General features: G+C 45.1%; 1 protein-coding gene across 4 annotated transcripts in view; it reads right to left on the bottom strand.

Moving 5' to 3' along the window:
* BRWD3 (bromodomain and WD repeat domain containing 3) overlaps positions 1-23,938 on the bottom strand; it is a 42,091-nt gene extending 18,153 nt beyond the window's left edge. For 3 of the 4 annotated variants that reach the window (XR_012679147.1, XM_075186208.1, XM_075186207.1), the window contains exons 1-24: positions 23,776-23,937; positions 23,633-23,691; positions 22,738-22,767; positions 22,595-22,654; positions 17,452-17,602; positions 17,189-17,287; positions 11,185-11,345; positions 10,766-10,987; positions 9,630-9,730; positions 9,373-9,443; positions 8,369-8,469; positions 7,552-7,592; positions 6,519-6,623; positions 5,967-6,120; positions 5,529-5,663; positions 5,114-5,242; positions 3,900-4,125; positions 3,629-3,784; positions 3,024-3,207; positions 2,718-2,811; positions 2,487-2,633; positions 2,010-2,086; positions 408-573; positions 1-101 (exon numbers count right to left, since the gene is read on the bottom strand). The exon at positions 1-101 is cut by the window's left edge and continues 16 nt beyond it. Coding sequence is in view for 3 of the 4 variants with exons in the window: in XM_075186208.1 (XP_075042309.1) it covers positions 1-101; positions 408-573; positions 2,010-2,086; positions 2,487-2,633; positions 2,718-2,811; positions 3,024-3,207; positions 3,629-3,784; positions 3,900-4,125; positions 5,114-5,242; positions 5,529-5,663; positions 5,967-6,120; positions 6,519-6,623; positions 7,552-7,592; positions 8,369-8,469; positions 9,373-9,443; positions 9,630-9,730; positions 10,766-10,987; positions 11,185-11,345; positions 17,189-17,287; positions 17,452-17,602; positions 22,595-22,654; positions 22,738-22,767; positions 23,633-23,691; positions 23,776-23,785 (2,780 nt within the window). In the remaining variant the exon portion in view is untranslated. Of the gene's footprint in view, positions 102-407; positions 574-2,009; positions 2,087-2,486; positions 2,634-2,717; positions 2,812-3,023; positions 3,208-3,628; positions 3,785-3,899; positions 4,126-5,113; positions 5,243-5,528; positions 5,664-5,966; positions 6,121-6,518; positions 6,624-7,551; positions 7,593-8,368; positions 8,470-9,372; positions 9,444-9,629; positions 9,731-10,765; positions 10,988-11,184; positions 11,346-17,188; positions 17,288-17,451; positions 17,603-22,594; positions 22,655-22,737; positions 22,768-23,632; positions 23,692-23,775 lie in introns of all 4 variants that reach the window. The other variant, XM_075186209.1, reaches the window with a different exon arrangement.
* Between the last annotated feature and the right edge of the window lie 450 nt (positions 23,939-24,388).

Below are 24,388 nucleotides of genomic sequence, written 5' to 3' on the forward strand. Positions count from 1 at the left end.
GGGACAAAAGGGGAGCGTCGTGGGATGGTGTCCAGGATCCACGGGGGCGGAATCCACACTTCACTGGACTCTCCGTCCATAGAGAGCAGCTCGTTCTGTTTCTGTAACAGAGATACCAATAGAAAGTCAATGTAAGAGCTGAACAACCACCTGGAACACATCATCGCCCCCGACAACCAGCTCCCGCAACGAGCTACAGGACTCTATCGGGCCACCAGGCGCATCCCGCAACGCTGCTGTAAATATAGTGATACAATTATGACCTGATCCTCCTCCATTGGATACTGCTGGAGACAGACCAATTTCACGCACCCAATTAACCCCCTAACAGCCACACCTGACATAGCCATCTAGCGGGAGCAAGAGGCTACGAGACACCCCATGTAACGGGTATACAATGCTGGCACCTTTCTCCTGGTCTGTTTGCGCTTCCTCTGCTTGCTGTCCTCCTTGGCGTTCTCATCCTCAGAACTGCTGCACATCTTCCGAGTTGTCTGACGCGTTTGGCGTTTGGGAGGCTGGAGATTAATACCAGCATCCGTCGTCCAATCCGAATACTCGCTTGACGAGTCTCTACAATAACAAACGATAACGGAAAACTGAACAAAAAGGTATGATCTGTAAATTCTTATCAGCCAATTCATAAGATGGTGATTTGCAGAGGATTATAAAGTGGCTGCAGAGCTCTGTTGCACTGAATAAGGAATGTGCTCGGAATATCGCCTCAGACCTCCTTAATGTAAGAAATCTCCACTGCATAAGTAGATGGGTTGGAAACAACTGTAATACAGGCTTACTTATTCCTTCACTAGACACCTCGAAAGAGTTAATAATGTACTGGTATTACATTATCTGCAACAATAATTATATTTAACATAAGAAAAAAAATTCAAGTGGTTTCCGACCGATCTACTTGTGATCTGGATTTCTGCCGACTTACAACAAACCAAGTTTAAGGAGGCCGTAGTCTGCGCTCATATGTAACAATATGTGTAGCGGGCAGAGCGTTGACATAGAGACGCTGGGTTCACAGGACAAACAGGTACCGGATTAGTGTAAGCTCTTATCTCTCAGCAGGCAGTCATGTTGATTTGCTCAGGGGTCGTTACAAAAGGACCATTACCCACTAGTACAGTGTTGGCTAACCTGTGACACGCCAGGTGTTGTGAAACTACAAGTCCCAGCATACCCCTCCAGCAATAAGCTGCTATATATTGGCAAAGCATGCTGGGACTTGTAGTTTTACAACACCTGGAGTGTCACAGGTTAGCCAACACTGCACTAGTTGGAGGAACTAGTGATCATCCAGATGAACAGATGGAATAACACATTACATGGTCAAACAGAGCTATTTATATACTGTTTCTGACACAGGGGTAAACTCTTCCTAGCTGGCACCACAAAGTCTGAGATATTACATTCAATGGTTAGCCTCATGATGTAACATGTTCTCTTAATATGAATTTTAATGCAATTTAAGCTCAACGACAGTTACATCAATTTGTGATTTCCCAAATTACTTGCCGTTAGGGTTCCCATCTCTCTAAGACACAGAATGAAAGTCCAATGACCCCCTCCTGTGCATTAAAGCTAAAAGATGCCCTGGTCACTCACAAATGAAATGCCTAATTAGCATGGGATTGGCTTTAGAGGTATATTTACTAAATGGCAGGTTTGAAAAAAAAAAAAAAGTGGAGATGTTGCCTATAGCAACCAATCAGATTGTAGTTATTTATTTAGTACATTCTACAATCTGATTGGTTGCTATAGGCAACATCTCATTTTGAATCTCAAAGTTTAGTAAATATACCCCTTAGTGTTTCTTTCAGTCTAACAGGCACGATGGAGCTGCAGTCACGATGCCCTAACTCCGCCCTGTTCACCCGAGTGGGCGTGGTCATAATGTTGCAGAGTTTGCAGGATTGCGACATTTCGCTAAATGAATGAAATGTTTGAACCCCCACCACGATGAGTAGAAGCGCACAGGACGAGTTCTGCCATGTAAGTACCTGGAGGAGCTCTCTGTCGCCCAATGAGCAGCCGTTTCATCCGCTGAAGCCTCGCTGGACGCTCGTGATTCCTCGTCCTACAAATAACATTAAGACAATCTGAGTTTTCCAGATGGTAAAAAAAACAAATAAACCTTTCCCTTATTTAGCATTGAATAATCCATGATATTATTTATCCCTATTTCCCTCTCTCTGCAGAAAAATGAAATTAAAAGGATTTATCTGCTTCTACATATATTTCTCTGATAAGTGTCAAACACAGCCCTGTATGCACAAACACTATACACCCAATACATAGGGTTATACAGTGTTGTGTCCAGCAAATCTGTCCTCATTACTGGAGCCATTTTTGTGGAGCTCAGAGAGTATTCATCATTGGTTCTGTGTCTACAAGAAAATGGCAATCACTGTAGAAGTTGGTGCTGAGCAATCCAGTGTTTGGTGAAATGAAACACAATCTGTGCGACCACAAGGTACCTCTGGAGAGCTCTGCGATTCCTCCCCGTTGGTGGTTGGAGCGCTGGCCTGAGAATCGTGTTCTATGTTAGAGCGGGTCTGATACGCATGTTGGCGCTTCTTCTGTATCTTCCGTAGCGAACGACCGCTGCTCGTCTGATAATCATTCTGATGGAGGGACACACAGCACAGGGTGACTGACAGCGCAGATGATGAATGCAGACCCTACAGAACAACGTACGGCGGTCTTACCCTCTGAGCCGGGTGAGGGGGCTTCCTCTTTTTCTCTGTGCTGTACAGATAAACCTCTGTATCTCCTTTGGCCGATCTGCAATCTTCCTGGACTCTGACAACAGAAATAATTTGATCAGGATTTCACAAACAGAACAGCCGCAATCATGTAGTAGTATAGTATATAGTATAGTAGTGTATAGTAAAACAAAGGCTCGATTTACCAACAGTGACACACAGGATTAGCTCTGGCCACCAGCTTTCCCGCTCGCCAACGCCACCTACACATTTGCGCGGTGTCAGTACATACCGCACTGGGGCTCTCACCTGCTCACACCGGGATGTAACTCATTCACCACCACTCTTCTCCTCCACGCCATGAGATCTCGCTCGGTCGCAATCTGGCTTCTTGGCGCATTGTCATGCATTTGGCGAACGCCTTCAATTTGGCCGCTGCGCCGGAGGCCGACATTAGGTGGCGATGACAAATCCAAACTCAGACTTCTCATAACTGTATGAAATCGGGAGAGAAGCAGATTCTTAACGTCGGTGTAGAAACACGTCAAGAACACGTCTGCGGTGACTAGCGGTTACCGATGAGAACAGGTGATGCATGAAATCCCACGTCCACCAACTGCAGAAATCTTCAACTAATCCAGATGACGTTTTTATCCCACACGAGTGGAATCAGCAGCGATGTTTTGAGTCTTCTAGAGCAGCTCAGAGGACACTGGTCTGACCCGGAACATCGGTGCCGATTCTCTGCGTGTATCGGACAGAAACTCTACCACTAACTCTCTGCGCGTTCCACTACGGGATAAAGGTTTAGTCTCAGTTATATTCCCGAGAGCTGGATTTACTGAGGATCCCGCTAAGGACCTCACATCTACCGCAATGAAGTAAAAGGTCACTAGCTGCCGGACAATCCTTACACCCACTGCCAGAGCCAGTTCTGTTAAACGTCGGATTATCCCCGGACTGCGCTTCATCCATATTCCTCTGGAGCTCTCGGATCAGACCATCCAGCACATTCTGCTCCTGGTCGGCCGTCTGCTGTCCTATCACCTGCTGTACGACGTCTCCATTACCTTAACGGGGCACAAAAGTTAAAGAATTTGCACTTTAGAAAAAGTTGTATAATATCGTACAGCGCTCTGAGTCTAACGTGTGGTTATTTCCAGCAGAGACATTAATAGAAAGTACCGTTAGATATGTAGCCCAGTTGGGGGATGAGCTGCTCATCTTTGCAGTTTTCACGCCCCGGTACGAGCCGTTGGTACCGGGTGGGATGTGGATTTCCATCGACGTCTACCAGAAACGGCGGCGGCATGAGGTGTGGGGCCTGCTGGGTCTGCTCGTCCAGAACGTAGTTATTAGTATCTCGGATGAGCGGTCGGAAGTCGGTGTGGAAGAACATCTGCTCTGGGATCTGCAGAGAGAACACAGGACCGGAAGTCACAGCGAGGTCTAGACAGCAGAGCTACACAATTGGCGTCTATCTGGCCGGCTCACCGCTGTGCTTTTCAGAAACGTTTTTACATAAAGAGGATAGTGGTTTAAATCTTCTGCCCTTGCCAGTGTCACAGAACTGCTTTCTCAATAGGACTGTGTCCGATTCAGAGCAGATCTGAGTCGTGTCCAAGGGAATCACAAAATAAACAGCTCTGCCTGGGTGATGTACAGTTCTCACTGAGAAACACAGAAGGAAACAAAGAATCCAGCCATACTAGATCTAATAATGAATGGAACTGTTTTTGAGGACTCCCAGATCTTCAAGTTATATAATATTGGTAACATCCCATCAGTTTATATTGTTTCCAGTGATAACTCAAATAAATTCACATAAGCAGAAGATAGAGCGAGTGTTACATTGTGACGCACAAACACTAAACAGTCTGAGTTTTATTACATACAGTTTACAATAATTTATAAAACAACTTTATTTCTGGTTGTTAAAATAGCTAAAGCGAGTTAAAAAAACGTACCTTGGGAGTAATCTCATTATTATAAAATCCACAACTATCCAACAGTATAACTAACAGCTCTTTAATCAATAATTACCAAGGAACCTATTACAGCTATAATTAGCCTACACTGATTTTCATCGAGGACATAGAACGTTGTAATATTTAAATAAATATTATACTAATGAGATTACTCCCAACAGATGGTTTTTAACTCACTGCACTTTACATATTTTAATAGATTCGCTGAAACAGTATAATCATTGGACAATATAAGTCCATATTTTAATAAAGAGAAATAAAGTTGTGTTTTTAACAGTACTGTAAAGGGTGTGTATTAAACTTCAGGCAGCTCAGTGTCTGTGCCCCACAGTGTAACACTCGCTCTCTCTTATGTTTTTGCAAACATAGAACAATTAAGCATTGTGTAAAATCCAATAAATTAATATTCACCTTATCATAAGCTTTACTGCACCCGAAGCCAAACAGCAGGAGGTGCCCGTGGGAGTCTGTGCAGACAAAGTGCTGCCCATCGGGGGAGAACTTGCAGTCAAACACCGCACCGTGTCCCTGGCCTTCAATCTGAAAAGAAATAAAGTGCATTATAGACCCCGTTCCCAGCGACGCAATACAGCTTGTGTGGGAGTGGTCTATCCTATGGCCTGGACAGGTGACGTCACTCAGCCAATCAGGAGCCATCGCCTTGGTTCCTACCCACTTGTCAAATTTATCATTAATAATGCCTGGAAAATCAAAGTGATGAGTCCCAGGAGCTGGGATCCCCCCCCCTTACTGATAAATCTGTACCCTACAAGATTCACACCCTGCAGACGAATGCTATTTACATAGGTTGCTCTTTCCACCTTACCATATTGAAGTAATTCCGGATTTTCGCTCCTCTCTCCAGATCCCAGACAAAGATATTCCCATCATGCCCAGCAGAGAGCAGGATTCTGGAATCGAAGGGGTGAGCTTCCAGCACAAAGACCTCATCATCATGACCCTGTGGACATCGAACCAGCACAAATTACAGAGATATACATGAGCTGGGACCCCGTCTTATTACCGTATTATCCACATATACCCGGGAACTTCCATCACAGATGCCGATAACTGTACCATGATCGCTTCTGTCACATGAAGTACGTATGACATGGAGCTATTACACATGATTAACACCAGAGGGCGACCATACCCAGGTGGAGAATCGTTAGACATTATAACCACCGTGACTTTACCATATAATTTTCCCCTTCAGCAGTGATAACGTAAGAAATGACACACGGGACGAGAATACGGTACTCACAGATAATATGTGAAGAAGTTGTCCAGTATATGAATTCCAGACTTTTAAAAGGAAATTGTTCACTGCGGTAATGACAGTCATGTCCGAGCGGTCCCAGGCCACCATCGTCACTTTCACCTTGGTCACTTTGTCCTCTGCGTTGGCCACGCCGCTCCTACGGAATGGATGTCACTTTATAACCAGACTTATAATCCTAGAGAGACTGTTCACTCAGCGCCACCTACAGGTTATGAAGCACTACTGCAAGCACTATACTCTTCTACCATATAACAGGGAGGGTTTCGGGAGAACCAGCAATATCAACCAGCTCTGGTGCACATACCCAACGTGGCTAAAAGTGTTGGGACAGTTTCTATAACATGGAGATCAGTCACCGCGACTGTCGGAGAATATCCTGCACAATGCGGCTATTGAGCTCCCTCACCTGGAGATCTGAGGGCTCCCTATACCCGGCCCACCCGGATATCTCATCGTGCTCCTCCGGAGGGGCCGTAGTAGGTGCTCTCTATTATAGCTTATTATCTCCCAGCCCTTCCCCCATGATGGAATTACCCAGGCATCCTGGCGGCCATGTCCAGTACAACCATCTTCCACTCTTGCTGCTGGTACTGCCAGATCCGCGCTGTCCCATCTCTGCTGCCGCTAACAAAGCACAGCCTGCAAGTGAGGACACCCAGTCATTACACACACAGACAGCCAATCAGTGGCCACAGCTACGTTCTTATGCAATGGGATTGGCTACAGCTCCGTGGAGCTCTAAGAATGCTCTGATTGGCTACAGGTTGGTCTAGTCATGTGACTGTACTAATGCTCTGATTGGCTACAGGTTGGTCCAGTCCTGTGAATTCCCTAATGGTGTTTCATTACACTTGTTCGTAGCTTTGATTCTGAACATAATAAAGTTCATTATTTGGATTCATTAAACTAACAAACATAAGAATGAATATTGACAACTGAGCCATGTTTTCAGGGTAACCCACAAGGCCGGGTGTTAGCAGTAATGAAGATTAAACCCACAACAGTATCTGTATATGAGAGAGACAGAAGGAGCCTGCACAGTACTCGCTGCAGACACTGGGGATGACCACGCACAGACCCCCCCGGGTCCACAGCCGGCCGTCACCATCATATACTGTACAGCAGCTGGGTTATATTACATGTATAATAATACAGTGCAAACTATGTAACACAGATACACGTGTTATCTCAGCACAGGCAGAAGCATCAAGAAAGGAAAACAGAGAAATGTAATTATATATACTGGATTAAACACAGGAGGTGTGAGGACGGGGTCACAGACCTATATGTAAGAGAAGACACTCCCAAATAAATGGATGCAAGAAAGAGGGACACACAGAGACCACGAGAGTGAGACAGGGACATATGGCAGCAGAATACGGCCATCCACCGGAGAGGGCAGGCGTCTGTTAGATTCAACCTCTTATAGAGTGTATCCAACTAATGATTCAAACTAGCCAGCTTGTTCTATTTGATTATACTTCATAGACAAACAAGAAAAACAACAATTATAAAGTTTTTGCTGAAACTGCTACCAGGCGGGGGTTATAATATCACAGATACTCACCGGTCTCCGTTATTACAGAACTGAACAGCAACCACTTTATCCTGGAAAATAAGACAAAGTAGTGGTTAGCACGGCGGCTCAGTGGCTAACACAGTGGCTCACACAGCGGCTCAGCGGCTCACACAGCAGCTCAGTGGCTAACAGTGGCTCACACAGCGGCTCAGCAGGCTCACACAGCGGCTCAGCAGGCTAACACAGCGGCTCAGCAGGCTAACACAGCGGCTCAGCAGGCTAACACAGCGGCTCAGCAGGCTAACACAGTGGCTCACACAGCGGCTCACACAGCAGCTCAGTGGCTAACACAGTGGCTCAGCAGCTAACACAGTGGCTCACACAGCGGCTCAGTGGCTAACACAGCGGCTCAGCGGCTAACACAGCGGCTCAGCGGCTAACACAGCGGCTTCACAGCATTAGAGTCATCAGGAAGCACCAAATCCATATTTTATGTTTTAGCAGATTACTGAATCTTTGGTTCAGTGTTTGGCTAAATGGTTTGTACAAAGTCTAAACTGCAAATTAAAATAAAGTAGTTTTATAAACATGAATGATAAAACTTCTCATAATTGGTGTTAACATTACAGGAGAATCAGGACTCCGGGAAGTTTATTAATCCAGATTCAGAAGAACAGTAACAGTAAACACAATGAGCACTGGAGAGGAACTTAAGGATCTTATTGTCTTTATTTCAGTCTAATGACTAAATATGTTATTTACCATAGTTACATAAACTCTACCATATCAGTGAGCAGCATGTGCAGGTCACCCCACCCCCTGGAGGTGTGACCAGACTTCTACGACCTCCCAGGTAAGTACTTACCACATGACCCTCCAGCTCTGCAATCTTCTCCGGTTCCCCGGAGCCCAGGTAATATATTCTTATTACGTGGTCGGTGCTGCCTGTAGCTATGAACATTCCACCTGAGGGAAAGACAGAGCAATATCTGAGCGTTTAGCAAAGAGGATTATGGGACGTCGGTCACTGTACCAGTACAGGTCAGGTTACAGCACACTGAGGTGTTAGATGATATATAATGAGCCAAAACATAAGCATCAGTTCTTATATTAAGAGATACACAAATAACAAAAAAAAGGCATTTTCTATAATATTACCAGCATTATTGAAAACCGTGATCCGGGACAGAATTAAAGAATTGTTACATTATAACAAAATTACCCAATCAGCCTGTAAGGACTGCAGAAGGGAGTGAGATGTTTTATTGTACAGAAGCAGACCCTCCACATTGCTGTAATATCAAACTATACTCCTTACCTAAACACAGCGGAGGTAGCCATTGTGTGTACTGAACAAATATACATGAGAACACAGGCTGTGTGCCGCAGTGTGCGACTGGATAGGCTGCACTCTCAGTGATGTCACTGGTTCCTAGTGACTGGATAGGCTGCACTCTCAGTGATGTCACTGGTTCCTAGCGACTGGATAGGCTGCACTCTCAGTGATGTCACTGGTTCCTAGCGACTGGATAGGCTGCACTCTCAGTGATGTCACTGGTTCCTAGCGACTGGATAGGCTGCACTCTCAGTGATGTCACTGGTTCCTAGCGACTGGATAGGCTGCACTCTCAGTGATGTCACTGGTTCCTAGCGACTGGATAGGCTGCACTCTCAGTGATGTCACTGGTTCCTAGTGACTGGATAGGCTGCACTCTCAGTGATGTCACTGGTTCCTAGTGACTGGATAGGCTGCATTCTCAGTGATGTCACTGGTTCCTAGTGTCTGGATAGGCTGCGTTACACACCCAACTAATTTTACTGCAGTCAGATAGATTGTAACTATCATATCGTGATTGTTATGAGTATTACCTGAACTGAAAGAAGAGCAGGAAATCTGTACACCCGGCCTGGACCTCTCTGCAAACTTCAGAGGGCGATCGCTGCATGGAGAAGACGAGAGATATATATATTATTTGTTTGATATGAGCCGCTATGTCTGTATTAATACAGCGGTCGTTTTAAATCTTCTATGTGGAAGCCATGAAGAAACACGGCCCCTGATCTATACACTGACGCGCTGCGTTCTCCTCCCACAAGAAGCTATGGTAAGAAAACATTGATCTTACTTAAATGTCATTGTGTCCACGATCCATAGCCAGAAGCAGATTGTCCCATCAGCACCAGTAGATGTGAGGTATCGAGTTTTTCCTTTTGTTGCTGGGCAAAACTACAATAAATAGTGAATAATAATTGCATCACAATATATATTATATATATTTGTCTTAAAAGATTATAAAGAAGTGGAAATAACAATGACCCCTGATGGAAAACTAGAAGATCTGCTTTAGAGAGTGAGGCATTACCACTACATAGCCACTAGATGGAGCTGTCTGGTAAGAGCCTTAGGGGCCGATTCAATTTGGCCACGTTGGTGTTGGAATAACACAGCGCTAATCGTATTACCGCTAATACGGTAATTTTACCCCGGAGCTGCGAGCGAAAATCAGCATTAAAATTACCATACTAACGATAATACGTTAGTATTAGGGGGGCGATTTAGGCTCCGCCCCCTTTCTGATGTCTAAGGCTGCCGGCGGCTGCACAGTATGTGCAGGTCCATTCAGCAGTGGCAGCGTGCTGTCCCGCTGCTCTGATTGTGTTTAAAACACAATCAGAGCAGCTGTCGGCAGCAAGCCGCTGGTAGGGGGTGTGATCGCCCCCCCTGGATCCGCCACTAAATAACAGTGGGCAGGCTAATTGAATAGGCCCCGTAATCTTCATCCTCGCACTAGAAAACCACAATACGCCTGAGAATATTCCAAATTTACACTGCATGGGATTTGCTAATGACCGAGCCAAACTCTTATATTCACCAAATAATGAATAAATAAACCATTAGGAGACATCATTCATCATATCATGGTCTAGAACAAGAGGACTCTGTGATATTGGAGGGTGGGAGAATAATAGAGAACAGAAAGAAGAAAGGGGAAGAGATGTGCTCAGGATATACACTACAAGAACCCAAGAGTACATGCCACAAACATGTGGTTATTGTGCAGACTTCAGTTGAAAATATTAAGGAATAAACTAACTAATGCACAAAACCAGGCAGAGTAGATGGACCTGTAGGTTTATCTCTGCAGACGAGTTCTATGTCTCTATATCGGGGTAAATCCAGCACAACATCTTGACCTGGAGGTCTACAGCTCACTATTAGCAAGATTGTAAAACGAGGCCGAGGACTAGGACGCAGTATTACCTGTATGGAAGTGATAGACGCTGTGTGACCGTGCAGCACGGCTACCGGAGCGCAGGTCCGGAGACACCACACTCGCACCACCTTGTCGCAACTGCCTGCAGCTATAAGAGTGTTCTCGTAGTTCACCGCCATGTCGGAGATCTCCGCCGAATGCCCTCGCAGAGTGGACAGGAGTCTGCCGTCGTCCGTGGCCCAAATCTTCACTAGACAGTCGTCTGAGCCCTACGGACAGAGAGATATGATCGTTACACACCGTCTTACTATAGAACGCCCAGGGACAGGCTGTGTCCGGTAGATTGGATATGGTAAGACGACAGACACCATCGCTGTCAGATTATATAATGGCTGGAACATGTGTGAGCCTGGGGCACATTTTACATACAAAAAGGAACTGTACGGAAAACATCCGATATACTCACAGTGAAGATACGTCTCCCGCTGCGGTCGAACGCCACGCAGTACACAGAGGACAGGTGGCCCAGAATCCTCTTGTGTATTTTTATGTGCTGATAAGATGAACATGGGAAGATATTGTGGAAACGGGCGCAGCCGGACAGAGCTCTGGCGGAGGAGACTTTTGCTGGAATTAAACAAAGCTGTGTATTAGACTCAATATTAATATTACTAAATGGACAAGTTTATCCCTTATGCGATAACAAATTATTCAAATCTCTTGTAAAAGTTCTCTTCTTGTAACTAAGTAGCACTCAGGTGTGTGGTCCTATATCACAGCGATGAATGTACAGTTTGGATTTATATACTTACGTTGAATAATTTTCTCTTAATCCACTGGGGACACCGGGGACATTAGGGGGTAAACTACCTGCTAACACACGGACTAAGGAGGGAGATATTTAATCTAAGCTTATAGATATTACCATCTGCTATTCTAATACCTTGATCTGCCAATCACACTAATTAATCTATTCCTATCACGTTGGAGAGATTTAGTTGCTCTCTAACGAATCTGCGAGTTACTAGTGGGACAATAAGATTGTTTTCACCTATACAGAAGGGATTCTCAGCAATATTACAGTCCTTACTTCTGCGTTTTCATTTGTGCAATAAGAGACCAAAGAACAAACAATACAGTTATGGACACCAGAAACAATTATAGGCAGACCGTAACTAGTCATCATAGCCCACCGGAGGCTTTTAGTACAAAAACAGATTTGTTTTTCTGGCTGCACGATAGAAGTTATCATAAATTGTGCGTAAGGAAATAACTCATTTTCAATACCCTCCTTTATAAATGATTAATAGCCGTTAATTTCAGTCTTTTAATTCACTATGTTCTATTTTTTTCCCCCACTCATCTATATGGTTTTATTACTTCGCCTAATCTAGGAGTTACCAATTTCTTTTAACGAAGTATAATAAAAATTGACGGTTTAACAGCTAATTATATGTCTCCGAGTCCACAGTGTGCACCGAACATCTATAACTAATCCTTTATCTTTGCTTTCTTCATGTATAACTAGTGGTTACAAGGTGGCTCCGTTCCCTAGTAAACGTCGATTATTACTAATACATGCGATAAGAGGGACCAGGACCACGCCTGTGATTCTCTGTCGTTTTTGACACCCCTGCTCCACTATAAACCAGACAGATTACAGACGTAATTCATCGAGCAATCCTAACCGTAGAATCCGGCCAGTCCATCTTCTGTGTATCATAGAGGACCTACAAGTCCTCAGTCCTGCACAGGTCCCGGGTCCTACGTACATCAGTCTACAAGGGTCTGGCCGCATCTAGATCCCTCGTACCCTTAACCAGAGCCAGGATAACAATGTCCTGAGTACATGAAATCTACACACCAGACAGGAAGGGAGGTTTGAAGAAGCGCCCAATTCTTATGAAAAACTAGAAGAGGAGACTTGCAGGATAAAGCTCTATAACTCTAACAGTAGAAATGGTCAAAATGAAGACAGTCTTCCAGGTCACAAACGTCAGGAACTTCAAATCTATAGAGATTAACGGTTCAAAAGGTGAATGCTGAAGAGGATTCAATACCAAGCGGAGATCCCACAAAGCCACTGGAGGGACAGGAGGTTGTACATAAAGTATTCTCCAATGCAGATAACCTTTCAGCTCTGGGCATGGAAATGGCACAAGGCAATCAGTGGCGGGGGTTCTGCAGATACCCCTACGCTTATGTCTGAGGAAATTGCAGAGATGCAATGAAACGCGTAAGCCTGGATAGTTTTATATTCTATTATATTGTGACACGCTCATGAACTCAGTATGACCACAGATTTGCTACTTCTATCCTTGTGTATGAGGTATAACGACAGATCCTGTGGCATTGTGGTTGAACGAACAAAATACACAGTGAGAGGAGTTAACAAATGGTTAAGCCCTGGGACAGCCGGTGCAGTGTGAAGGATTCGGCTTGCTTCATACAGATCCGCAAGGACATTGAAAGCTGCTTCAAGGCTGCACGGTGGTTCAATGGTTAGCACTTCTGCCTTACATCACTGGGGTCATGAGTTCAATTCCCGACCATGGCCTTATCTGTGAGGAGTTTGTATGTTCTCCCTGTGTTTGCATGGGTTTCCTCCGGGTGCTCCGGTTTCCTCCCACACTCCAAAAATATACTGGTAGGTTAACTGGCTGCTATCAAAATTGACACAAGTATCTCTCTGTCAGTGTCTGTCTGTGTGTGTGTGTGTGTGTTAGGGAATTTAGACTGTAAGCTCCAATGGGACAGGGACTGATGTGAGTGAGTTCTCTGTACAGCGCTGCGGAATCAGTGGCGCTATATAAATAAATGGTGATGATGATGATGATGAAGGCTATCAGTGTGTCGGGCGTCTCAGTCAGAGATAGCAGCAGATATTTTCACTCCATACAGGAAGTGCAGCTGAAGGAATTTGGCATCAAATCTAACAGAGCCTGAACCAGCCATCATTACAGTTCAGGAGCTGTCAGTGTGTAACATCCCGTGTGAGTAAACATCTCCTCCTTATTACACAAGTGCTTGTTGTAACCACAGTCTATAAAGACTATTTATTTTACCAGTGAGAACTTTGACTCATTTAAAGTGTCCGGATGTCGATACGAACTTGTGTGTGGGAAATACAACACCCTAATTAATCATAATGGTTATTACTGGGTCAGGAGTGATCCTTAAGATTATTGTAGAATGCTACACTGTGGAGCAGCGCACACTTCACTGATCAGATTACATTACTAGATTATTTTATTGTGGGACCTTTAATGTATAATCTTTAATGGATTGAACAAGTCAGCTGGCCACTGACCAATCAAGGTTCTACTATTCTATCTTTATGTAATCACAAAGAGTTAATGTTCTCAGTATTTTTGCATATTATGGCAATTTTTAAATATGCTGACGATTAAATGTAGAGTTCATGAGATTTTTTATATTTTCTATTTATTCTATATGATTTGTAATGAATGTTTAATGAATATATATAATCAAATATCCATACGTTTCTTTGAAACTTAGTGGTACAGAGTGCAGTTGCAATATTTGTACATGAAGTATACCTGCAGGGACGTCTGTACATCCAATAACAGAGAGAGTCTTCTTTGAAAGAAGACAGAGAGAGCAGACACCTAAACCTTAAGAGAACGAGGACACAGACCGGCATATAAACCCTTCCGTTAGAACATAAGCAGCCTCAGGAAAGGAAAAGTAGAGTTAGAAAACCCTTTCCTCTCGCATCATGAATTATGTTCTCCAGACTCAGACAATTTCTGGACATTACCACCTTCCCTGCCTGAAGCATGGTTTGCACCATATGTTCAGAAAACCCTTGTCCTTAAGGATCGGGTCTTCAGCAGCCACTCTGTTAAAGCCGGACGCTCTAAACTTGTGTAGAAACTGCCCTTGATTTAGAAGATCTGCTTTGAGCGGCAGACGCAACGACAGATCCACCACAATAGAGAAAATATTGGTGCACTAAGCCCTTCGAGGCCAATCTGGAGACAACAGAATTACCGGGTCACCCTCTCTCTTCACTTTCTTCAAAAATATTGGAAGCATTGATACCAAAGGGAACAGGCAAACTAAGTCAAACGGCCAGTAAACTAACACGGCATCTACCACGACCGCCCGTGGACCTCTTGCCCTGGAGCATCAGAGCTCCACCTTGTGGTTCAACAGAGACACCATCATGTTGACGTCTGGTTGACCTCTCCTATCCACAATCTAGGGACTAATAGCTGGTGTCATATGTAAGCTAACTACTAGTCATGTAAAGCTGCAAATATGCGTTTGTGACATAATTCCTGGTATTCGCTTGGCGTGGCTCAGACAAACTCTGTATCCAGCAATGGGTTAAACCGGAGTGGGGGGGGGGGGGGGGGGGGTAACGACACTAAATTAATATATCTCTTTGTTTCTAAACTCTTCTGTTCTACCCAGGTGGTATTTATGGATTGAGAGTTACAGACACAATAGTTACAGATGAGTGTCCAATACTAATTTATGGCATGGGTCGTAAACGAGAATGCCATTGGAATTTCTCTTTGAGGTTACTACAAAATCCTCAGTAAGATGCAACAAATAGACCCCCCACATTCTTGGTGATTTTGCGATCTCAGGACATCTCAACTGGATGAGTGAGCAGCAGGGATAAGTGTGAATGAAGGGAAAGAAGGATACAGGAAGAAAAAAATTCAGTTGTCATACTTACAGGTGTTATGCCTGGTACGTAAATGGAGGGACATTTATAACCTGCAGTGTGCAGGTACATGAAGGGACACTTATGACCTGCAGTGTGCAGGTAATATTGTCTTTGTATGACATTCTGGTAAGAAGTTATGCCGGTGTAAATAAACCCCGACTTGAATGGTGTTTGAAAAGAGGTCATAAACAACTAATATGCATTTACAGACTTTCTATATCTGACATCACAGGAAGGAGGGCTGTGGGTACCTGAAACATGTTAAAATGCCCTGTAAAACTTGACAGGTTTGTTCACTTTTTGAGAGTCAATTTCATATTGAGAAGTGTCCCATTTTTCCTGTACTCCAGCAAGCAGGAAACCTGGTCATACGCAAGTTTTCCATTTTCATTTGTTTATTCCCTTTTATTTTACTGGAAACTATTGTGTTAGATTGGTTTAATCTGCAGGTCACAGGAATTATAGCAGGTAAGGAGGTGTTAATGCAAGCTCTTGAAGCAGTGATGTTTATTAGCGCAAGTGTCCTAATAAGGACAGTTACACACTAGTTTGAGGTACTAGTTATATCCAGAAGTACAGATAGAAAAATAATACATTACATGGTCAAACAGTGCGCTTTTTATACATATTTACACAGATGCCCTGGCAGGAGGTAATCCAGCCTTCTGCCCCTCTAACTAATCCAGGTGCTTTATGCAGCCTGCACATAAATCAGCCTGGAGGGGTTTAACACCTTGTTACATTGCTGCTATCGGCACCACTATGTCTGGGGTTTTCTATTAAATGTTTACCATCAGGATATAACATTTTCTCTAATCTTGCTTTGAACGTAATTTAACTTTAATATTTTATAGAAAAGTTACAAAACCCAAACATGACATCCTGTCTCAGAAATCAATACTAGAGAAAATCAGTACATTTGTAATACACAGTATCAAAAATCAGTACATTTGCAATGATATAAATTGGCGCACTGCGCTAATAATTTAAATATATTTATACAATAATTTATTTATAAGTGATTCAGCCATAGTGACCTCCGCAAAAATTTTCCTTCTGTGTCACCAAAGGAGAGACTGAGGCACCTTCGGGGAGATTTACTCCACTTCAAAGGAGTTCTAGCAGATACCATCTTGCCGAGACCTTTCAGCCAACCAATACCAATTTTGTTGGACCTTCAAGGTAAGTGAGGTGGACGGCGTGGTGGTTCTCACATCCTCTCTAAAGAGGAGAAAACCATAACCAGGCCCTGTACTGAAGTCGCCAGAGTTCAAGCCGCTTCTTCAGAGACTGCCATCACAGGATCTACAGAACCGTGGACTGGCGCATCAGACAACGAATCCGACAATCGACCTGTAGAGCGGGAGGAAAGCTGGGAAAGACCTCCCTCCTGGGAATGGGCCAGCTGAGCAGAGGCAGTCTCCAAACCTAGGGCCCACTGCGACTTTCTGAACGACACCTCCTCCAACACTGTGTTGGGGAGTAACCCTGGAGAACCACCGACGGGGCTCCGTATAAGTTAATAAAACTAAATAAAAAAATATATAAAACAAAAGCCTCCTGCACTATTGGGCACTGTGGTCCTCACAGGGTAGGAGTATAGAGGGGCAGGGGCTACGGACAACTGAGATTTAAAGTGCCCACACCTGGATCCTACCCTATACCCCAAGGAATCTGGTGTTCTCTAATAAATGCCCGAGACAATGCTGGCGATACAAAATAATCTGGCACGGTCAATCAAATCATCAAGATATTAGGGGCAACGTACCAACACTGAGAGGTCTCCCGAAGCCGACAGGAAGTTCTGGTGGCCGACCCCTGTGCAAAGCTGCATATGTAGATGGCTTCCATTGCGAGTTCCAGCAATCTGCGAAGAAAGGAGAGCAATAAAAACTAAAGCTTCTACGTCACCTGCAAGTTTCAAAGACAAATCCTGGCCAGTGAGTGACCAAAACCATAATCCTCTCTATTGTAAAACGCGCCAATCACATATTACTAACAGTGTATAGACAATAAACACACAACTGTTACCTCTCGCTCTTCGTAACAACGACTGCTTCCCCACTCCCAGAAGGCTTTGCACTCCAGGCACGCTCTGTGGGATTTCCTGGTCTAAAATCGGTCCAATGCGCTCGCAAATTTTAAGCAGGTAGTTTGGAGGAATATGAGCATTGGCCACCACCTGGATAGAAACAGAACTGAATTAAGAATGTCCATATTCATGTATATATCCAGAATTACTTATTTTTAACCCAAAATGCTTTCTGGAACAGTTAATCAGGCCTGAACCAAGAAGGCGGATTGGCAGAGACAAAGGTTTGGTGTTAAAGATATTTAAATTACTCATTTATTTAGGTCAAATCCACCAAAAATTATGTAGTGACCCTTCTTCCCAATATGGCGTTCAACTGTCAGATTCGGCCTATTCATCATCATTTATATAGCGCTACTAATTCCGCAGCGCTGTACAGAGAACTCACATCAGTCCCTGCCCCATTGGAGCTTACAGTCTAAATTACCCAACACAAACTAGGTTCAATTTGATAACAGCCAATTAACCAACCAGTATGTTTTTAGAGTTAGGAGGAAACCGTGATGTTTACCAAGCTTAATTATAATCATCATCATCACCATTTATTTATATAGCGCCACTAATTCAGCAGCGCTGTACAGAGAACTCACTCACATCAGTCCCTGCCCCATTGGAGCTTACAGTCTAAATTTCCTAACACACACATACACAGACAGACAGACAGACAGACAGACAGACAGACAGACAGACAGACAGACAGACAGACAGACAGACAGACTAGGGTCAGTTTGTTAGCAGCCAATTAACCTACCAGTATGTTTTTGGAGTGTGAGAGGAAACCGGAGCACCCGGAGGAAACCCACGCAAACACGGGGAGAACATACAAACTCCACACAGATAAGGCCGTGGTCAGGAATCGAACTTATGACCCCAGTGCTGTGAGGCAGAAGTGCTAACCACTAGGCCACCGTGCCTGTTGGCACCTACACGTGACCACACAATTTCTAAAGGGTAATATCGAACTTGATGCGTCACAAAGGAAAGCGAGCGTTTGTCTGATAATGTGCGATACACTTTGGTGCAGATAATCCACAAAGATATACATCTATCTATCTCATACTCTAAAATAAGATTTGCAAGTATTTCACATAAAAATTGCTAAGAAAGTTAGAAGATATGTAATGTATAAAAAGTACATGATACGCGGAAAGGGAAATCTGTTACCGGGATTCTCCAGCATTTGCAGAATCCACCAATTGTCCTTTCTCTGAGCTAAAAAGTCTCTATGACAACAGCAATTCATGCAGAATTCACCAAAACATCAGGTTGTTTTGCACCAGTAATTTGCCAGAAACCATCTTAAAATACGATTTATTTTTTTTACTAATCTTATTTTCAATGTGTAACTGAAGTATTTGCATCTGTTCTCATGTGTACAGGCTGAAGATGACTTCTGGAATCAAATCTCTCTGAAGATTCACAAACAAAAAACAACTCTCCAGTGCTCAATAGCATGAGAATGGACCCATATCGTACCAGGGATAACATTGGATGCAAGGAATTCATAAACATGCCCCTGAAACACCAGTTATAAACCCACGTGTGACAAAGTAGATTGGCCCTACACCAAGGGGCGCGTGAGGGGGGGCGGTGCGATGGTTGGCCCTACGCCACATGGCAGGTTGGCCTACGCCACGGGCAACACGTGACATGGACAGTTGGCCCTACACCATGGGCGGCGGTGACGGGGAAGGCCGGCCCACGCCGCGCCGAAGGGGAAGGCCATCCTATGTTGCCTGATGGTGAAAATTAACCGGCGCATGACGGGGACAAGGAAGGCTAGCCTACTTTACGAGGAAGGTTAGGCTGCGTGACGACAAAGGTTAGCTTAAACTGAGTCATGGGGAAGGTTACCCCGCACCACGGAGTGCGTGATGTGGACGGTTGGTCCGCTCCACGGTTGAGCGTGACTGGTGCAACGAGGACGATTGGCCTACGTTACAGGGTGCATGACGGGGACGGTTGGCCTACGCTACGGAGCACATGACGGGGGCGGTTAGCCCTATGGCGCAGGGTTCATGACGGGGGTGGTTAGCCATATGGCGCAGGGTGCGTGACGGGGACGGTTGGCTTATCTGGAAAGGTTGAACCTACGCTGCGGTTAGCGACGGGGCAGGTTGGCCTCGGTAAAAGACCCCATCACAAAGTTCTCAACATAGCATAAGTTCACCTTTGATATTTTCCTGCTTAAAAACCAGTATAATAGACCATTATAAATAGAATGCTAAATGTATTACTATATTATTGGTTAGATATATTCTGCAGTAGAGTGTATATAACAAGTGCCTGTTCTGCCATCTCTGTGTTACAGGGGTATAGGCATATGGGAGTATTATAAATACCCCAGGCACCTACATTTGTAGGACTAAAACGGAGAGGAGATCACACAAACACTTTAATTGCCGACGTCGGTTTTATAAGCCTGAAGGCAGTGTCCAAAGCCCTTCATTTCGATGCTTTGAATTACATTATATCCGAGCAGACCCCATCACAGTTTTAGGGGCTTATTAGCTGTGAGCTGCACTTTTCCCAATACAAGAAAAAAAGGGCAATAAAAAGCACTAGACTGGTAAAGCACCATCGATAAGAGGGCCCCTGTGACTCTGCCGGAGTAAGACGTGACATCTGTTACATGTAAACAGGAGCAGCTTACTGTGTGCTGGCAGAGACAGATAAGGGATTACAGAGCAGGAGAGATCCTGCTGGTAACACACAGAGCTGCAGACATATCTGTGTCCATCCTTCTTTTATGGAGCCATTTTTCTCAGCAATAATCCATGATGAGCGACGCCGCTACCTGCCCTTCACAGACCATTTACTCAATGACATCCAAACGTCAACACTGTCCATCGCAGACTGACACCCTGCACGGTACTCAGGGTACACAAACCTCCTACAATCATCTAGTATTCCTGCGTTACAGATAATAGGCAATACTAATACTAAATAAGGTAAATCTGATCAAACAAACCAAAGGTTTTATCTTTCCAATAAAGACAATAATATAACCCTGCATTAATCTTCAGTTTTCTTTCCACCCTTAGACTGAGCTCTCGCCACCTATTCTCACAGCGATGATTTAAGGCAAACGTTTCTGGTACCTGTTTCAATTAACTGATCGATTCAGGTCATGCAAAAACTTTTCTGCCGGTCTTCCTGTACATTGATTATTTTTAGGGTTTTGCCATGCTATATGACTCACGTTCTGGTAAACATAAATCACAAGTTGTCCGCATCGAGGAGCCACCAGTAACATTAATATATAAACGTTTCCATACCTTAAGAGAACAGGAGATGTTTGACACTGTAGTTACATCGTCTGGACTGCAGAGTTCAGGATATTGTAATGTGATTATTAACATGAAGTCTGCTGTGTACAGGAAAATCTCTTCCTCCTTTAACTCAAATAACTTCAGTCTGGATAAGCCCTTGAAACCTTTCTATATAGCTGAATGTTATTAGTAGAGACTTTATAGAAGGAAACTTAGTTTAGGTTTACTGGTCCTTTAAACTTAGCTCATGGACAGTATTCTACCGTTTGTACCATGTACGGCGCTGCGGATACCTTGTGGCGCCTAACAAATAAACGATAATAATAATAATATCCTAATTGTGGAGGATTTTCTGGTACAATGCAGAATTCAGCATCCCCTCAATGACCACAAGCAGTCCATATTCTGAGGCTGCACAGTCGCTCCAAACCATTACACTCCGGCTTCCGTGGATAAACTGAGGTTCTGTTGCTGGAATAAAACTGATCTGTACTTTCAAAACAGAATGTGCTGCTAGGTTCTACGTTCCCCCCCCATTAGTCCACAGACCATCCGCCAGCAGCATTCTAGATCATACGGGGGTCCTTGTACAATCTGGGATGAGCTGCAACGTTCTGTGTGTAATCCAATGGTTCCGCTGTAGCTGAAGTCTTCTCCTTGTGACGGATCAGAAACAGACAATACAAGAGACCTGTAGACCGTCAGCCGGATTCTTTAAACATTGTGACTTCCTGGAGTATTGCACACTTTGAGCAAAAAATTTTGTGTGAATGACCAAACTGAGAAGACAAACAGGGATGATGAATATTTGTATCATCTGCCACAGCACTGTGGGTTCTGTAAGCTTTTCCCAGACTCATGAGCATAGGCTGCTGTTTTTCTGAGGTCCTCAAAAATCTGCTTTGATCTGAAGATGATTCACTTCCACAAACTGGTGTCATTAAAGTCAGACCAAGCAACAATGTGTGTTTTACAGGGAATGGATCCTCCGACTCACCTTGTTGTACCCTTCTTAACTGAACATTGAGCTAAAATTACATCCCCCCCTTCCCAAGTAAAGATTGCCAGTAATAAATATTATATACATACAACAGGGGTGAACCATTAAAAAAAATAAACAAATCAGGAGCCAGCAGAAATCTTTTACTAAGCCAGGGGAGACGTGTGCTCAATCACTGAAGCAGAAAGGATTCCTAAACATTAGGTGGCTGCCTGGCTACTGGGATTTGCCAGTCCTGATGCACACTATCAATCTAAAAATTAAAATGTGTTTTTTTTTTTTTTTTGGCAAAGCAACACAAAACCCCCTCCACATAAAAACAAACAAACAGCAAATGAAACACTATAAGCTACACAATCAATTTCCGCCACGTCGCCCAGGTTGTGTGGTATGACTACGCCGAGCCGGCTTTTGGAAACCATTGATTGAGACAGTAAATCCAGCCTTAAATACATGTTGAATTCAAGCAGCTTAATCTGTTTAATAAACAGATGTATGAGCAGCATTATAAATGCCTTTTCTTTCCTGTTGCCCATTTCTGTGACTTTATTGCAAGATTTACTACAATATGCCGGTATAGCACAAATAGCGGCTTAGGAGAGACAGCGCAGGGGGCGGACATTGTGACGACGGTGACAGTTTGGCACATTCTGTTAGGTTAGTGTGAGCCACTCTCCTTTAGGCCTGGTTGGTGGTGATATCACTCTTCTATGTGCCCTCAGATAACCTCAATTTTTCCACAACAGACAATTCGCAACCAAAACTGAAACACAGAAAACACGACCCGTCTCCCACTTATCTGCAGCTCACCAGGTCCAGATATGTCCTGCGGTGCCGTCTCCCCTGCCAGTCCAGCCGCTCCGGGATGAGCTGTGTAGAAAGAGGTGGAAGATGAAGACATGGAGCAGGGATCCCACATTACCAGAATCCCCAATAACAGAACATAACGTTACCTGGTGCTCCTCCAGCTCTTCTGTCAGCACCTGAAATACACACAGCGGTTATAGAGGGGACACAGGGAGATAGGGAAGTGATATGAGAGGACTCCGAGCAATGATCTCTGGCTGGTCAGGAAAGACGACTGGATGAGCAGAGGGATTGGGGAATGAGGGGATCCCGAGGAGGATGGATGATCAGGGGGATAGAGAGAATGCTGGCAGACAGCAAATGTGTAGGGGGGTGTCAGGTTGATATAATGGATGTGAGGACCCCAGGAAGGATATGGGGGTATATAGAGAATGGGGGACAGGGGGGGTGGGGAGTGGAGCCTTTCATGGGGATGTGTGAGGAAATAGGGGGGATTGGGGATCCTGGGGGGCAGGAGGATGTGTGAGGAAACAGGGGGGGGGGAGCAGTGTCCCGAGGGATAGGAGTAAATGAGGATATTGGGTTGAAGGGGGGACCCCCTAGAGGAATGTGGGGTTCAGGGATATAGGAGGCACCCAGGGTAGAAGTGGGGATCTCAGGGGGATATGGTTAAATGGGCAGAGAGGTTCAAGGGGGGCCCTGGGAAGACCCTAGGGTGGAAGTGGGGATCCTGAGGGGTCAGTGAGGGTGTTTGACAGGGGGGCAGAGGGATGTGTGAGGAAATAGTGAGGCTGCATGGGGTGATAGGGGGAAGTGGGGATCTCAGGGGGATATGGTGAAATGGGGAGATAGGGTGAAGGGATATAGGAGGCACCCAGGGTAGAAGTGGGGATCTCAGGGGGATATGGTGACATGGGGAGATAGGAGGTACCCAGGGTAGAGGTGGGATAGGGGGGACCCCTGATGTAAGTGGGGACAGGGGGGTTCCCGGGGGACAGGGGGGGTGTTTGGCTTTGGGGGACAGGGGGTCAGCCCACTCACCTGCGCGGATCTCCGGCACGGCCCGGATTGCAGGAACCGGGCGATCAGGAAGTAGAGCTCTGCGGGGGGACAGAGGGAACAAGCGGTTAGAGGAGCCGGGGACAGGGGGTGGCAGAGACCGGTCTCTCTCCCCAGGTACATACCGGCTTCCATGGCGGCTGTGTGTGCGGTTATGATGACCCCATAGAGGCCGCTTCCTCCCGGGAACTAGCGCATCGCTCCCCCCCCGGTACTGGAGCCCCCTCCGGCCTGAGAGCAGACAAGGGAAGCGCAGAGGACGTGTAGTGCGGTTCTCCGGCCGCGGGTGGCGCTGTGGCTGACTCACGCTCTATGGTACAGACGCTGGCAGTACAGACTGCCGCTCTATACCCACCACAACGGGCGGAGGCGCCTTAAGTGACGGGACTCTATGGTGCTACCCGGAAGCTGCGCTCAGTCACCGGAAGCGGGGAGGAGATGAGGTGCGGCACCGGAAGTATCAGTGTATGGGGGCTGTAAATATGTGTAACACAGGGGGAGGGGGCATGAACATAGGACCCTCCTCCCTGGTATCCCATGTTATGTAGGAGCTGCACAGATGGTGAGGAACTACAAGTCACAGCATCCCCTGGCAGAGTCTTGTGACACCTCCCGGGCTATTTCCTCCTAGAGGTCGGGGCTCTGCTTAGTGATGTCTCTGTGGGTGTTACTGACATCATCCCAACTAATTGTCCCGGATTATTGGGGAGTGGGCGGGGTTATGTGGATTAGGGTGTG

The sequence above is a fragment of the Mixophyes fleayi genome, chromosome 9, assembly GCF_038048845.1.
Source record: "Mixophyes fleayi isolate aMixFle1 chromosome 9, aMixFle1.hap1, whole genome shotgun sequence".
Lineage (NCBI taxonomy): Eukaryota > Metazoa > Chordata > Amphibia > Anura > Limnodynastidae > Mixophyes > Mixophyes fleayi.